This window comes from Triticum aestivum, chromosome 2B, assembly GCF_018294505.1.
Source record: "Triticum aestivum cultivar Chinese Spring chromosome 2B, IWGSC CS RefSeq v2.1, whole genome shotgun sequence".
NCBI lineage: Eukaryota > Viridiplantae > Streptophyta > Magnoliopsida > Poales > Poaceae > Triticum > Triticum aestivum.
Window position 1 is genome coordinate 98,035,130 of NC_057798.1, and position 16,063 is coordinate 98,051,192.

Below are 16,063 nucleotides of genomic sequence, written 5' to 3' on the forward strand. Positions count from 1 at the left end.
TCTCCAGGAGCAGCTGGCTCGGCTTTCCGTTCTGCTTCCGACTGGAGTTCCCTCCTCCGGTTTCGTGGGCGACTGACTTGTGCTTGCCACTCCGGAGCCGATCCTCTTCTTCACCATTGGCATACTTGGTGGCGATCTCCATCATTCGACTCAGAGACATGTCTCCGGTTCGACCGAAATTCCGGTTTAGCTCTCTGTACTTAACGCCTTCCTTGAAGGCACAGACTGTCTGGTGATCAGATACATTTTCTACCGTGTGATGCAATGTGATCCATCTCTGGATGTAATCCCTCAAAGTTTCATTCGACTTATGCACACAAGATTGCAGCTTTGTCAGCCCTGCTGGTCGGTTGCAAGTTCCTTCAAATGTTCTGACAAACACTCAGGCAAGATCTTCCCAAGTGTAAATGCTGTTGGGTGCTAACTGATTCAACCATGCTCTGGCCGAGCCCTCCAACATAAGAGACAAGTGTTTCATGGCCACCTCATCATTGTCGCCACCAATCTTAACAGCCACTCGGTAGTCCTCAAGCCAAGTGTCAGGCTTGGACTCACCGGTGAACTTACTAACTCCAGTCGCCAACCTGAAGTTGGGAGGAATCACCGCGGCCCTGATGGCTCTGCTGAAACACTCTGGTCCTGAGACATGTACTCTGCCGCTTGTGGGTACATCTCTATCATGACCTTCTCGGTGAGCTCTGATCCTATCGACCAAACCTTGAACAATAATGGATCTCGCATCAAAGCCTGGTTCCCTGGGGTCGACTGGAATCCTTCGCCCAACACTGTGATGATGTCTATCATCCTGCTGTCGAGGCGCGTACGATCCACCCCTTGGGGGAGGGGTGGGCACTCGACGTCGATCATCACGATCGAATCGGTGATCATACTGCTCACGGTCCTTGTACTGATCACGCCGGTCTCCACATTCCTCACGCCTCGGGGGCGATCTTGGGCTGTGGGCCGACTGGACTGTATTTACAGCGACGGATCTGCTGTGAATCCTATTCCACGACTGCGATACAGCTGAATTTTGATCTCCTGCTGCTCGGAGTAAATCTCTGATCTGTAACAAGCCTCTGCCAGCCTCTGACTGGGAAGGCTGAATCGACTCTCTATACGGGCTACAGCTGCTAAATTCTAAATCGGACTTCGATATACCTGAGTCGGTGATGAAAAGAGTTTATGTCGACTCGATTCTGGAACTCGTTGTCGCGCACGCTCGTCGAGTGCTCGCTGAAGGTTCTCCAGTCGAGTGCGCTCAGCCAAGTTGGCCAAGTGCGCGTCCTCTAAGGCACGGGCCTCGGGGGTTTCTCCAACGATAGGAGTATGCAGCGCATCCATGTTCCGGCGGCGAAAATCTTCCCTCTGCAGCGAAGTGAGGGGCTCAGGGAGATATTCTTCATGGGCATGCGACGGATCGCCTCCGCCGTCGCCTCCGTCGGTGCGGGGAAAACCGGTAGGACTGCGTGGTCCATTGACCATAAGAACCTCCGCCGCTGGATCACTGTTGTCGCACTCAGATGCAGTCTCTGCGGAGCCAGTCGACAGGTCGAATAGGCCGTAAAGAGATTCGTCGGGCTCGATTGCCGCGACTTGGGGGTGACCGATTGGCGAGCCACCGCGTGCCTCACCCACCGCTGAATCCTCGACCGACCGGAGCGCTTGCGCCGGCACGAAACAGAGAGGGAGGACGACACAGGGGTCGACCGATACTGGGTCGACGGTTGCCGCAGGAGGACGCCGCGGGCGCACGCGCGAAAGTGCGTCGCCCCGCGGATAGGGAGCGCGTCGATGTCGAGCGGGGCCTCCTGAAGCCAAGCGGAGTCGTCGCCGATGAACGTGAGTGCGCCAAGACGGATCTCGCGGCCCTCAACCAGAGCTCCGCCTGAAATCATGATGAAGGAGATCGGAAAAATCGCAACTTCTCCAATAAGTCGCTAAGACACCTGCCCCACGATGGACGCCAACTGTCGTGGTTCTAAGTCTGACAGTAGTGTAGGGGGGTAGGAATGGAGAGGCAAGATCCTAGCTATGGAGTAGTTGTATACGCAAGGGATTTACGAGTTCAGGCCCTTCTCGGAGGAAGTAACAGCCTTACGTCTCGGAGCCCGGAGGCGGTTGACTGGATTATGTGCGTACGAGTTACAGGAATGCGAACCCTTTACACTGAGGAGGGGGTGACTTATATAGAGTCCGCCAGACCCCTCCGGCCCTCAGTTATGCAGGGTTTAAGATACATTAAGATCGGGCGTTACTGGTAACGCTACAAATAAAGTGCTATGATGACCATAAAAGCTACTTAATGACCGACCGTTGGCGTGCAGAGTGACCTTAGGTCTCCTGGCTGTCGAGTGGATGGCTTCATGGTCGAGTGTCTTTGAGTCCGTCGAGTGGAACATTTCCGGGTCGATTGAAAGGTGATTTCTTCTAGAGATGTCCTTGGGGAAGGTATCTTGAACAGGTCTATGACCCTACCCTAGATACATAGCTTCATCACCTGTCACCCGGCGCCTCGCCCCCGCCCGTCAGATTTGGTACGCGCCAGATCTCCCGGCCACACCCTCTTGCGCGGCGAGGGAGTTCATGTAACCAGTTTTTTTAAAAGCTTTGTGCAACCTTTCTGTGTGCGAAAAAAAAGTTTCAAAGAACAAAGTGAAGAACACATGAATAATCTATCCATGGAGGCTGTCCAACTAAACACATGAGATGTTTTTTAAAGAAGTGAGAAAAACACCACTACATTTTTTTTAGAAAAGATCAGTGCATCACACTTTGCTGAAGAACACTACAAGACACATGTCATCATTCTTCAGGAATAAAAAAAACTTGAATTCTTGGCACTGGCAGCTAGGGGCACCGTCCACCCGGCATGACGCCATCGCCATTGCCCATGGCGCTGCGCATGGCGGCAACGAAGTGGCATCCACCTCCTGCCTGTCTGCAGCTCTGCATGTACTCCCTTCGTCCAAAAATACTTGTCATCAAAATAGACAAAAAAAAATATGTAGAACTAAAATATATCTAGATACATCTTCTTTTATTCATTTTGGTGACAAGTATTTCCGAACGGAGGGAGTACGTACCACCAGCTACCTTCCCCCTCCGCCTGCGTCTCGGCAGTCGCACGGTGCTGCTGGCCTTGCCCGTCCGCGCCCATTCGCAGCTACCCGCAGAACACGCGTGGGTGGGTGCGCCACGCCGTCGCCGTGGACGACGCTGCCAGAGCCATGCGGGCGGCAGGCGCAGCGCAGGAGGCGGAGCACGGGATAGCGCTGCGAAACCTGGGCAAGGCAATCCCGATGGCGAAACATTTGTACGCTGGCGCTTGTTCTCTTGCCGAAGAGTTAATACCACTATTCATACATAAACTTGTAGGGGTGGGAACAGTTTCATACAAAAACTAAAAAACCCCACAAAACTAGCCCTCCAACTTGTCTGCTGTAACAAATTCATACAAAACAACTGTGGATGCGACATTTGGCATGCCACGCTGGATTTTGGCCTGCGCCTTTAATTTTACAAAAGCCCCCTCGCACTCTGTGTATTTTACAAAAAGCCCCCCGCCCTCTCTCTCTCTGCATCGATTCCCCATTCATAAATCCCTAGCCGTCGCCCTCCCCTTTGCCGTCGCCCTTGTCCGCCGCCAGCCGTCTCCGCCTTCCCCTCCGACGCCAGCCGTCTCCGCCGCCCTCTCCGTCGGCAGCCGTCTCGGTCGCCCTGTCGAGATGAGCGGGAAGCAGCAGGCAGGACGGCGTGGAGCAGGGGCGTCGTCATCCTCAAGCCACCCTCTCCCGCTCAATGGATGTGACCTCGCCGGTGCCGACATGACGAAGGACGGCGAGCCTTGGGCAAAAATCACCGGAGAGGTGCGCTACATGGATGTCGATTTCTGCAAGGTGCGTGTCCCCCTTCCCCTCGCCGATTTGGTTCGGATGCCCATGAATTTGGGCTTTCCTGATGAGTGCGAGCTTTCTGATGCTAACATTTGATTTGATGGCCATGGTAGGGGACTGAAAACCTACCTGAATTTGACTGGAGTATACCTCTATCCTCTCCTGATGCTGCTTTCAATGGCAGTGACAAAAGTGACCATTGTTGCCACTTACTGAACCCTGCGAGAAGAGTTTGCTCTGATGGATATGACTATGGTCGTAGATTTCTTGTTTGTCCTCGTGAGGTTAGTCAAGTGCCCAACTTTTGTTTAAAAAAGTGTGTTGTTTATCTGACCATTGTTGTATGTTGATCTGACCATTGTTGTACTGAACAAATTGGTGTGTTTTGCAGGGTTATGATACATGTGCTTATCTGAAGTGGGTGGACAAAGAATGGCAGGGGAGACCTAGGCAGGTGATTGGCAAACTTGCTGAAGAGAATGTGGCTCTTCAGAAATTTGTGTTTGACAAGGATGCTGAAATTATGAGGCTGAAGGAAGAAAGGAAGGCCATGATCATGAAGCACAAGAAGGAGATCAGAACTAGGGATAGGAGGGAAATTTGGTTAGCCTGTTTGGTCTGCTGCTCTGCACTGTTGTATAGTGTTGTAGCACTAGTGATAAGAGGTTTTGTGTAGCACTAGTGATGTTAGAGGTGAAACTATTTCTTATCAGTTGCTACTTGTACTGATTATATGAAATCAGTGGCTACCTATTATCTATGTTCAGTGTTGTAAATATCTCAGTCAGGTACTTCACTGTCAAGCACTTGGAATCCCATGTTTTCTGACAGGTGTGCTCTCCATTGTACTCTCTGATGACAATGCTTCCTGTTCTATTGTCTCTAGATGCTTTCAACCTCCAAGGGCAATCAGGTTGACACACACCAATGAATCTCTCTGCCTCATTTCTAGCTTTGATGATTTTCACTCTGTTTTTGATTGTGTATGCAGTGACTGCTTCCCTTAGCTCTTTCATATCTCCAAATACTTGCCCAACCCTAAAGATTGGGTTGCTCATGTCCATTTCTGCATTGAATGTTCTGAATGTATATTTCAACTTCTCCAACTCATCTTTTGACAGGTTGAGCTCATCATCATCTAGTGGATCTTCCTCCTCAAATATCTCTTCCTCTTCTTCATTGTTGTCATTCAATGATTTGTCCACATTTTGAGCAAACAAATCATCATCTCCATCTTCACAATCATAGTCACTCTCATAAAAGTCTGAGTCAGTTTCATTCAACTCTCCTTCTCCATCATTGTTTTCAACTGCATTATCTGCATTGTCTGCATCTGCATCATGATCTGACTCTGCATCCTCTCCTTCCATTGCATTCTCTGCATCATGATCTGCCACTGCATCCTCTCCTTCCTCTGCATTCTCTGCATCATGATCTGCATCCTCTCCTTGTTCTTCATCCTCATTTCCATCTGCAGTTGGGCATCCCTTAAGTATGATTTCAGGATATAATGTCTGAATCTTGTTCTCCTCATCAACTAACAAATTCAATGTCTTGGCTTCTCTGCTGGACCTCACCATAGCAGCTATAACATCTGGATTGTCCACACATAGCAGGCCATCACCATAGTCTTTATCTGGCAAAATCCAGTACACCTTGATTTGAGGGTCTGTAGGGTCATAGTCCATCCTTGACAAGCAATACTTGATCATCCCCAGTGACCATGTGTCTGAATGACAGTAGTCAAAAGCTTCATGACTGCACCCAATGTAAGAGAACTTCAATTCTCCACCTATGCATTCCCCCAAGAAAATTCCATTGTGCTCAAACTCCACTGAGAAAAACTGGCTAGCTTCTCCATTTGTCACTGCAACAATTGACAGATGATATATTCAGTGCAACTCAATCTTAGTTTCAGTGATCAAACTCTAACTGAATCTGTACATGATTTTCAAACACAACTATGTACTGAATATCAACTAAAAGACAACCCTTTCATCACAAATCAATGGTAAAAATGCTGACTTTCATCTAAAAAAAGCCATGTACTTTTGCATAACAGGGAAAGTCAGCATTTTTACACTGAAATATGAACTAAAATATCACATTGTACACTGCATCTACAATTCAGTGCAACAATAGCATATAATCTCTGAATATGTAAACAATAAAATCACATCAAAAGACCCCCTCAAGGCCACCCCCCCCCTTTCCTGTATGCTACCCAAAACCCTAGATCAAATCCCCTCACATTGCCCTTGATTGACCCCCCCCCCCAATTCCTCAAATCAGCATCAAGAAACCCTAGACAAGCTCATGGAAACTAGTTCCCCTACGAACCCTGGGGACGCACACAACCAACCCTAGTGAGCAGATCGACCCAATTTTCAACCCTACATCGCCATGACCGGCCTGAAAAACCCTAGTGCGCCGGTGCAGGAACAGGGGAAGCAGAGGAACAGGGGAAGCGCCGGGTGCAGGTCCTTACCGTATTCAGGAGGGAACTCGCCGGGTTCCCTACGCCGCGGCTCCATGGCGCCTTGTGTCGCCGCCGATGAGGCCGACGGCGGCGTCGCCTCGCAGGAGGAGCGAGCAGAGATGAGGAGGAACAGGGGACGTGGGCGAAAGAAGGGGAAGGTTTTGGAAGGGCTTTGCATCGGGGGCGACGACCAGGTGCTTTACTGTCCAGGGATGGATTTGTCTGCGAAATTGCTAAAGCGCGAGGGTTTCTTTGTAAAAACGTGATCCGGGCCCGACAGAGCCTACATGGCATGCCACGTGTGCAGTTCGGGGTGGTTTTGTATGAATTTGTTACAGCAGACAAGTTGGAGGGCTAGTTTTGTGGGGTTTTTTAGTTTTTGTATGAAACTGTTCCCACCCCTACAAGTTTATGTATGAATAGTGGTATTAACTCCTTGCCGAACAGGTGTGCCTCTGCGGCTCTGCCACTCCCATGCACGCACGCCTGAGGCCCCCGAGCCTGAGAGACTGAAGAGATGCCATACTCGGAGGCTTTCTGCTACTTGCAAGTTGCAACTCCTGGTGCATAGATTAGATTAGAAAACTCACATCGCACTACTCATGATCTTTCCGTTGATAATCCACCACGGAATGGTTTTCTCTAGTTTTTCTGGACGGATGCTGCTCCATGCTCTCTCATCATCCATTGCATTCTGATGAGTGGATCTCCCTAAAAAGTTGGTTCTGCTCATTGCAGCCACCGGGCACGAGGCCATCGTCCCGTCGGCATTGCAGGCCAGACCAGGAGGATCCGTCCATCTTTTCCCGCACGTCACGCCTCAGCAGGTCAGCGGCGTCAGGCGACGGCCCATCCATGCATGCACACACATGCGATGGCAAGGAAAACTGACGCATCACACATCAATCTTACAGCATGTACTCCATACATGCATGGCAGATTGGCAGCAGGAAGGAAGGTGTCTTTTCCGGGCAGCCGTTTCCTCAGTCGGTGACCCTGGAGGACAGGAGAAGGGAAGACCTGGCGAGCCAAGAGAGCTGATGCTTGCGGAATGGAGTGTAGCACGGGCGAAGCCCCAGATCCAGCAGCTATGGAGCATGGACGGTGAAGTGCAGGAAGAGGACGCCCGTCCACTTCCCCCGCCCGATGACTGAGGAACGTCCATGGCGCATGCATGTCGGATCCCCTTGCCCGGTTCGCTGCGTGGAAACAGCAATGTTTTACTGAATGCTGCTGCCCCGTTTTCCCTTCAACCTCGTGTCAAATCCATTTCTTTGTGTGTGTGTGTGTGCGGGAAGTGCCAAGTCCATGCTTTCTCTGAACATTGCAGGGGCACCCTGCCTGCCATCTGGAGGCTCTCAAATGGAACTCCCAATTTTCCACATGTGTTTGTTTGTTATAAAACTGGAAGGTTTCTGTAAGAAAAGGTAGGCATATTGTGATTCGTGAGTCATCCTTTATTCCTTTCTTTAAAATGAAAATACTCTTCCTTTACTGAATTACTCTACAAAAATAGTGTAAAGGTTACTCAAATTCAAAGTTGCTCCCTACTTTAGCCCCATATTGTGAATTATTCCCCATTTACTCTGTTTAATCCAACTTATGTCGTCGCATATCTGATCCAGTTGTTAGGATCAGCTGACTCCGACAACATGTCGCGAAATGTTTTATAGATGAATTCTAATGTTTTCATCTTTAAAATTCCCAAAATAATATTGTAAAATTTGGAGACAAGATTTCCATTTTAGTGATTTTAAGTACGTTGAAGATTTTCAATCACCTTAAGTTCAATTGAAAAACTTGGAGTTAGATAAGTTTAAATTATGAGCAAATTACAACATTATTTCATTATACCTCCACAGATTTTGGCACAGATAATACTTAAATTTTAGGACAATCATTGTAATTATTTTCTAACATGTTTTGTCTTGGTGTTGATGTAATGTTCAATTCGGCAAGCACACGGTCCTGCTAAATATGCCCAAGGGAAAGCTTGTCAAACAGGGTTAAAAATGTTGAATTATAAAACACCTGGTGGTAAGGAGGTAAATTGCCGGTGTAGATTCTGTCAAACCTTCTGCTAGGGTATCGCGACAAGTCGGAAGTCCAGAGTGGAAACATGAGATCGGTTTACCAAGGTTCGGGCTATCACGGTTGAGGCAATACCCTACTCTTTCTCTTGTTGTATTGACTGGAAGGCGTACAAAGTACATATGAGATAGTAATGAGCATAGGTATACCGAAGGGTGAAGATTGTGTGCCTATCGACTAGCCCTGCCCCGGCTTACAAAGGGTGCCCGGGGCTAGGTTTACAAGTCCTAGTCGGTATCTAAGGCGGTGGAGGAGTCCTTCTGGACATCGGCTTTCTTGTTCTTTCCTTCTAAAGGCCCCACGTGTCGGGATGATGGCTTGGTGCGCTTTTCGACCTTGGGGGCCTCGGACCAGCATGATGAGCCGGCTTTCGGTGGCATGAGGCACCCCTAAGTCACAACACCGTCATGAATGAAGGGTGAATTTTATGAAATGGATAATTTTTTATGTATGGGGTCAAATCCTATATTCTACTATATAACTAAATATGTGACTCGCGCTAACATATTTCTCTCAACATGGAGCCTTTTATAAATCTGAAAAGACCCACTTCAACATGTAACCATGCATGGAGAGATGTTTTTCACTATATGATGCTACTTGTTTTCTATAAATATTTTAGAATTATGTAATAAGTAATATGGATTTTACTTTCGGTCTCATAATATTAGCCAAACACTCATGTTCCACATAACCAAATCTCATTGAATTATATTGCAACCAATTCCCGCAGCAATATGCGGGGTACCATTTATAAATTGTAAAAGGTGAGACAATCTCCTTTTCATTTCACCCTAGCCAGTGAAACCCTAGCCGCCAGAGGCAGCCAACAAGTGGAACTACCAGGCGCCCTAGGCATTGGCGTCATTGAGTTTCCTCACCTCCATCATCTGCTCATGTTGTGCCGAGAAAAGGGGACTTTGGTACCTTGTTGTGTGTGTCTTAAGTAGTTTATATATCTTGGTTAGGTCTTTGGTTATCCATGGCTTTGGCTCCAACAGTGGAGAATAAGCTTCCTTTGGATCTTTCATCAAAGGGGTAGTTATCCCGGGTATCGGTATTTGATTTGATAGGTGGTGTTTGCGCCGTCTCAGGTCCGAAGGGCGAGCAACTGGTGTTTCTTTGTGTTGGCGTCGAGGCAATGATCATCTTCTTCCGGCTCTTTTCAATAGTGGTGTTGTGGGCAGCCAGTGGCGTCGACAGCGAAAGACTAACCCTTGGGGATCAATGTGATGTTCCTTTGGATGTTTTTGCAGCTGGGCCTAGATTGTGGCCCCCTTTTTGCTTCGTTTGGGTGCATATCGCTCTCCAGCGGTTCATGCTCTCTCCTCGTCGCAACAAGGTTATTTACGTCGCCGTTGCAAAAGTGGCAGAAATTTAGTTCGCGAGATGCTGTGGATTTGTGATCCCTGATCTATACAAGACTTCTACGATGGCATTGGCCCAGCTGTACCTTAGCACGAAGACTTCCGCGACCGAAAGATACAATGCTAGGCCCACTAAGATTGATTGATATCTTGATTTTGAGAAGCGGGCTGTAGTTTTCTTGTCTTTCTTATTTTGAGTGGAATTTTCTTGTCTTTCTGGGAGCCTTGTATCGAGCAAATTATTGTACGGAGGTAACAAATTGCACGTTCTTTCTATCTTCTTCTTTTTTTTCCTCGAAAAAAAATGGAAAGAACGGTGGACGCACGCTAGGAAAGGTACTATCACTAACCTAACCGAATTTTTGTACTACATGTGCATGTCGTGTCACACCGTATATGCGTCGATGCTTAGATGCTTCCCCAGCTACCTAGTCCGTACTCCACTTAGGCACTTAGCATCAACGGAGCAGCAACAAGAAGAAAAATCCGAGATGGTGTTCGCCCAGCAAGAACAAATTCTGACGCAGGTAGGCCTACTCCTATCTGTAAAGACCACACATGATCGATCGATTCCCTTGAGAACGACTGGAACCAGAGCAGAGTACCCCGTGACGCGCGTGCGCTCGTCGATCCTCCAGCTTTGCAGAATCGCAGCAGTAGCAGCAGCCGATCGAGCGAGCGAGCAGGCGGCGGCCATGGGGATTCGCGCGAAGAAACTTTGACAAACCACCGCCATTTTCGTACTGTACACGAGCACACGTGGTGTGTAACTAGCTTAGCCAGCGAGGCCCTGTGACGGCGGCGGCCTGTGCTTGATGCCGGTGGCGGTGGCGTCGAGCCAGGCGCGCCGGAAGGCGGCGACGATGGCGCGGTGGTGCTCGGCGGCGTTGAGGGCGAGGTAGCACGCGAGCAGCTCCTCGAGGCCCCGGGGCGACGCGCGGACCTCGTCGTTGGCCGCGATCATCTCCGCCATGCTCGCCAGGAAGTCCTCCTCGGGGTCCGCCGACTCCTTCACCACCACCAGGCTCTCCTGCAGCCAGCGCCGCCGCCTGGCGCGTCGCTTCTGCGGCCCGGTGGTCGTCTTCGTCGGGGGCTGCGCGTCCGCCGGCCTCCTCCCCATCCGCCCGCCGCTCGGCTTCACGTAGAGCCGCGGCCGCCGCCGCCGCCGCGCCCTGGCCGTCGGCGACGCGCTGCTGCTCCCCGAGGCCCCCTCCTCCCCCTCCACCTTCTTGCCGGCCGGTTTGGTGAGAATCGGCCGCAGCTTGAGCTCCGGCATCGCCCTGAGCCCGTCGAACCGGTCGGCCGCGGCCCGCGACACGGTGACCACGTCGAAGACGATGTCGCTCGGCTGCGGGCTGCGCGGGAATTGCGTGTCCCGGCGCTTGGGCGGAATCGGAATCCCCTTGACAGCTCCACGCTGGCCGCTGGGGACGTAGCAGGACGCCCTGTTCGGGGTGCACGGAGGCGGCACCGGCACCCCCCGCGACGACGCCGGCGTGGTCACCACCGCCGGGGCACGATCGCCTCTTTTGATCTCGCCGTCGTCGCCTCCTCGCTTGCGCCGCAGCATGTAGAACCAGGAGCCCGGCGGCGGCATCGTCGTGCCACGAGAGGGTGCTATACTTCTTGAAGTCTCTCACTAGCTAGCTCTCCACTCTGGCTTTGCGTTGCACTTGCTGCACAGTGGGGAGGCTGGGAGGGAATGTGGAGTGAGCTGCCGAGCGTGCACTTTTTATGGCGCGAAAGCTCGCCGCGGGTGGCAGTCGACAGACACAAAGCCGCGGTGGAAAAGCGCGGGCGGCGTCACATAACAATCTGGCATGCACGTCCATCTGTTCCGGTGGGGGCCCCGTCCGATTAGGCCAACTCCACCGCGCAACCCCATCCGGACACGTTCGCTTTTGTCCGTTTGGGGAGCGATGGGGCGGACGTCCGGGGGGCGGACAGGCGTTTGGAGCATCCGCGCCCAGCGCGCAGAAGGCCTCGTGACCCCAAACAGTCCGTCCGGACTCGTTACAGCGCCTCGCGGAGCACGCCTCGCCCCCGTCCTGCTCGCCCCGAGCGCGCCCTGCGCCGCCACGCCCCGTCCCGCTCCGCCCTGCCCCGCCCCGAGCCCTGCTCGCCCTGCTCGCCTGCCCCGGCGACGCCGACCTGCTCAGCCTCTACGGCCGCGTCCTTTGGGAGGCCAACCGGGACAAGGAGGCGGTTTGGGACCTGCATCGAGAGGGGACGAGTCGAGGCATCGCGGGAGAATGCCCAACTGAACCACGACGGGTGGCGCCGAAGTTCGCGACGGCCGAACTTGATCCAAGAAAATCCGACACACCACCGGAAGGAGAGCGCCGACCCACTGCTTGTTGTTCTGTTGTCGCCGTTGGCTGCTGCACTCCCAACTTCCATCCCTCCCTCCCGGTCCGCCGCCATGGGCAGCAACGGCGCTCAAGTTAGTGTCGTTCGCGTCCGTTGTGTGCGCTTGCGTGGACGGCACAGCGCCAGTGAAACTGCTCCCGCCGCCCACTCCCTCCCCAAGCCACCTCTCCCCGTCTGTCCAGAGCAACCACATCGCACACCCCAGCCCCTCCGCTCACCTCTCTCCTCCGCCTCGCCCCGTCCCGCTCTGCCCTGCGTCGCCCCGCCCCGCCCTGTCCCGCTCCGCCTCGCCGCCGGCACGCCCTGCGCCGGCACGCTCTGCCTTGCCCCACGTCTAGCCCGAGCCCGACCGGCGGGCGGTTGGAGCGCAGCGGCGGGCGGTGGGCGCGGGCGCAGCGGACGGGTGCGGGCGCGGGTGCAACGAATCCGGCGACGGCGGCGGGCTCAGTGGCCTCCAGCGACGGCGGCGGGCATGAGCGGGAGAGAAGGCACGCTGCATCAAGACTCACGGTCTCACTGATTTGTGGGCCAGAGGGCGGACAGGGGCGGACGGGAGCGGGCGAGAGGGACGAGAAGAGCATCCGTTTTCTGTCCGTTCAGGAGCATTCGTGACTCAATTTTGGTTTAGGTTTGGGGTTGAGCCGGACAAAAGCGGACGCGAACTGACGTGTTTGTCCGTTTGGGTGTGCCCGTTGGGCTAAATTTTGCCCCATACGGACAAAGCCGGACAAGATAGGGTTCTGCGGTGGAGTTGGCCTTAGGGTATCCCGAAAACACTTGCACCTTTGGATGTGTACTAGCTCACTGTCTTGCGTCCAGTAACATGTGTTGTAAACTGTGTGGCAAACAGACAGTGTCAATTTGTGTCAAGTGCGCAATTATTTTACAGTACCACGGACCGACGGACCCGGACTAATTGAGCACGGAACATACATGGTCCGCAAAAGTCAAAACGTTTTATTTGAATTGGACAGACATCAGTCGGTGTGTAGGCCGGGGACTGATCAAAGACCGGCCGGGGAGAGGCGAGGCCGGCCGGACCACGTTGCACGCAGTGATCCAGGGCAGGGCAGGGCCATCTCTCCTTTTTACCGCAGTCCACAGGCCTGCAGCGACTACTGATTATTGTCTCTACCCAGCGTTTTTGCACATGAGTTTCTTCACAGCAGCAGATAAGTGAGCGGTTAGGTAGGAGTGCGAACCAAGTTACTAGTTCATGAGGCAGAGGCAGGCATGATTCGGTGCCTGCAGGGGACATGAGCGCTTCCAAAAGTCCAGGCTCTGGTCCACCACGCATCAGTGTGCGGCTTCGCTTTGCTTTGGTCTGGTCCGGCCCTCGTGTCCTGTGGGGGCAATTAGTTAGCCGCGCTCCGCACGATCTTGTTAGAGATCGCATGCTTCGTGCAGTTGCGCCTTTCTCCCCGATCTCCCCGCTGTAGTCAGTATACTACTGATGAAGATATCCACAAGTGTCCTGCACTGCAAATATAAAAATTCAGGGCGCAATTGTCCTAGACTGATGAAGGTTAAATCTAATTAAATCAGCGGTCGCCACGCGGGAGCATGCATGCAGACGAATCAATCGTTCAGTGTATGTGTGTGGAGTACACTAGGATCCGTATCTATGATCGCGCTCATGATTTCGCGGCGCGTTTCGCCGCTGATCCCCTCGCTGGATTCATTCTGCCAGTGGTTGCGGGGACACTAGCTACGAGGAGATTATCAGCAGCGACTGGACGGCCGCAGTGCAGTCCACCGGCGCTAGGTTAGCTAGCTGCTGGTACCAAGTGAAGTTTAGCATGCCAAAACTGCCACTGTAATCGCGGATTTGCGCGGGCCGGGCCAGCAACCACCGGTCTACCTACGTAGCCCGACTCATGGAACGGGGAAGAAGTCAGTGGAGACGAAACGACACCCTGAAGGTCTGTCGGAGTATACAGTGCAGGTGAGGTCGGCAGGTGGAGTTAAGATGGCGGCGTCTCCTCCGTTAGGCTGGTCATAGTGGGGAGTAACTTAGACTAGTAACATACATATGTTACTAGTCTATGTTACTACCTTCATAGTGGGTAGTGTCATAGGTGTGGTAACATAGTTGCCTTCATTTATTACTTTGTAGACTCATTATGCATTGGAAACCGCTATGTGATGGTAACATATTATGTTACTCTATTTGCCTCTCTCCTCATTAACTACTTGCCACATCACCATTTTTGCTTATGTGGCATCTATGTTACTACCTATGTTACTCCCACTATGACCAGCCTTAGGTAGGTACGAGCGATCACCAATCACAGATGATGAGCTCAACTGCTGAACGTAATTGAAAACGAGAGGGAATTTAGTGAGGGCCGCGCCATGATTGTGGCTTTGCAAATCCTACTCGAACGCCATCATTGCGTCCTTCACGATCGCAGACGGCGGGTTTATATGCGCGCCCGCAGGCGGAGGTTTCAGTCATGGCGATCATTGTGGCCTTATGGGCCGGCGTTTTACTTTTAATCATGCAGCAGGTCTAATCTAATACTCCTATATATTATACGCTTCAAGGGTGGCTGTCAAGGGATCGACACGTACTACATGCATAGAATCACTAAGGAATGCTTTGTACTACATTGTGTAGGAAATATGCGAATCAAAGAGGCCCTTAATATTAATTTATCGGGTTCATTTGAACAATCGGTTGTCTAGTGTTCATGGGATCATGCAGGAAAATTCACGGCAGGATTTAAAGGCTCGAGGGGCAAAGTGAAATATCCTTTTCTCTCTCTACCCCCCCCCCCCCCCCCAAAACAAAAACAATCTGTAGCACACTTTAAAATGTTCAAAAGAAACTACTTCCTCCGTCCCATAATATAAGAACGTTGAGTAAAATTTAGCACATACATAACACAGAGGGAGATGGACTCGCGCAGGAGGGTGACGCGGTCTGGCGTCGTGGTGGCGTCGACGGCAGCTAGACCAGACAAGGTATATGTAGCAGTACAACTCTGAAGATGGATTGGTGGCAGGTGGCAGCGGCGGCCTCAAACCCAGCAGGCGTCCTGGTTGAGAAGTGCGCCGGACTGGTAGGTGACCCATACCCGGCAGGCGTCCTGGTTGGGACCTCAGTCTTAGATGTTAGGTTTGGCTGCGAGGTCTGTTTGGTACTAGGCCCAGACTATCAGCATCCCTTCATCTCTTGGATAGGAGTAGCGACACTTTTGTTGCCTAGACGGTGGCTTCAGTCTTACTGTTGTATGGTCTTGTGTGAATAATTAATAAAGTGGCTGCATGCATCGTCCAGATGCAGAGGCCGGGAGTCCTCCTCCATTTCCAAAAAAAAAACACAGCAAATGTATATTGCCAAAAATTTCAAATCATAGCTTAGAAAACCAAAACGACAAATTCGACATTGAATATGACATAAAAATACTTGGGCTTTACATTTGGCCCAACATCACATTGATGTCAAATTTGTTATTTTTGTATCTCGAACAAATTTTGAAATTTTGTGACAATATGCATTGATGGTGTGTCAATGTGGCACATTGTTTCCTAGTTTTTTCAAACATTTTAATATGTGCCACGGCGCCCAGTGCATCGGATACCCCCCCCCCCCCACACACACACACAAACACCGCCAAACGATCTTCACAATCTTTCCAAGGCTGCCCCCTAAAAAAAGATAATCAAAATGTAAGTACTTATGTGTATAATTGAGTAACTTTTTTGGCCTAAAAGCAATTTGTTCTCTAAAAGTGAATTATTTTGCTTTGATCAAGCCAAAGAAGACGAAGATCAATACAATTAATTGGTTTATTGTGAAGCAAGATCTTTCTCACTTTAATACTTTGGTATATCATTCATCATTGCAGGCTCTT

The 16,063-nt window shown here is 51.3% G+C and overlaps 1 protein-coding gene across 1 annotated transcript; it reads right to left on the minus strand.

The window, feature by feature from the left end:
* Positions 1-10,307: 10,307 nt before the first annotated feature.
* On the minus strand, positions 10,308-11,569 carry LOC123040624 (uncharacterized). Its single transcript, XM_044463414.1, has one exon. It carries the CDS (start codon positions 11,428-11,430, stop codon positions 10,609-10,611), a length of 822 nt encoding a protein of 273 aa, XP_044319349.1. The 5' UTR covers positions 11,431-11,569; the 3' UTR covers positions 10,308-10,608.
* Between the last annotated feature and the right edge of the window lie 4,494 nt (positions 11,570-16,063).

Excerpts from the sequence above, each read along its gene's own strand:
- LOC123040624 (XM_044463414.1), bottom strand. The coding sequence starts at position 11,430 with ATGCCGCCGCCGGGCTCCTGGTTCTACATGCTGCGGCGCAAGCGAGGA.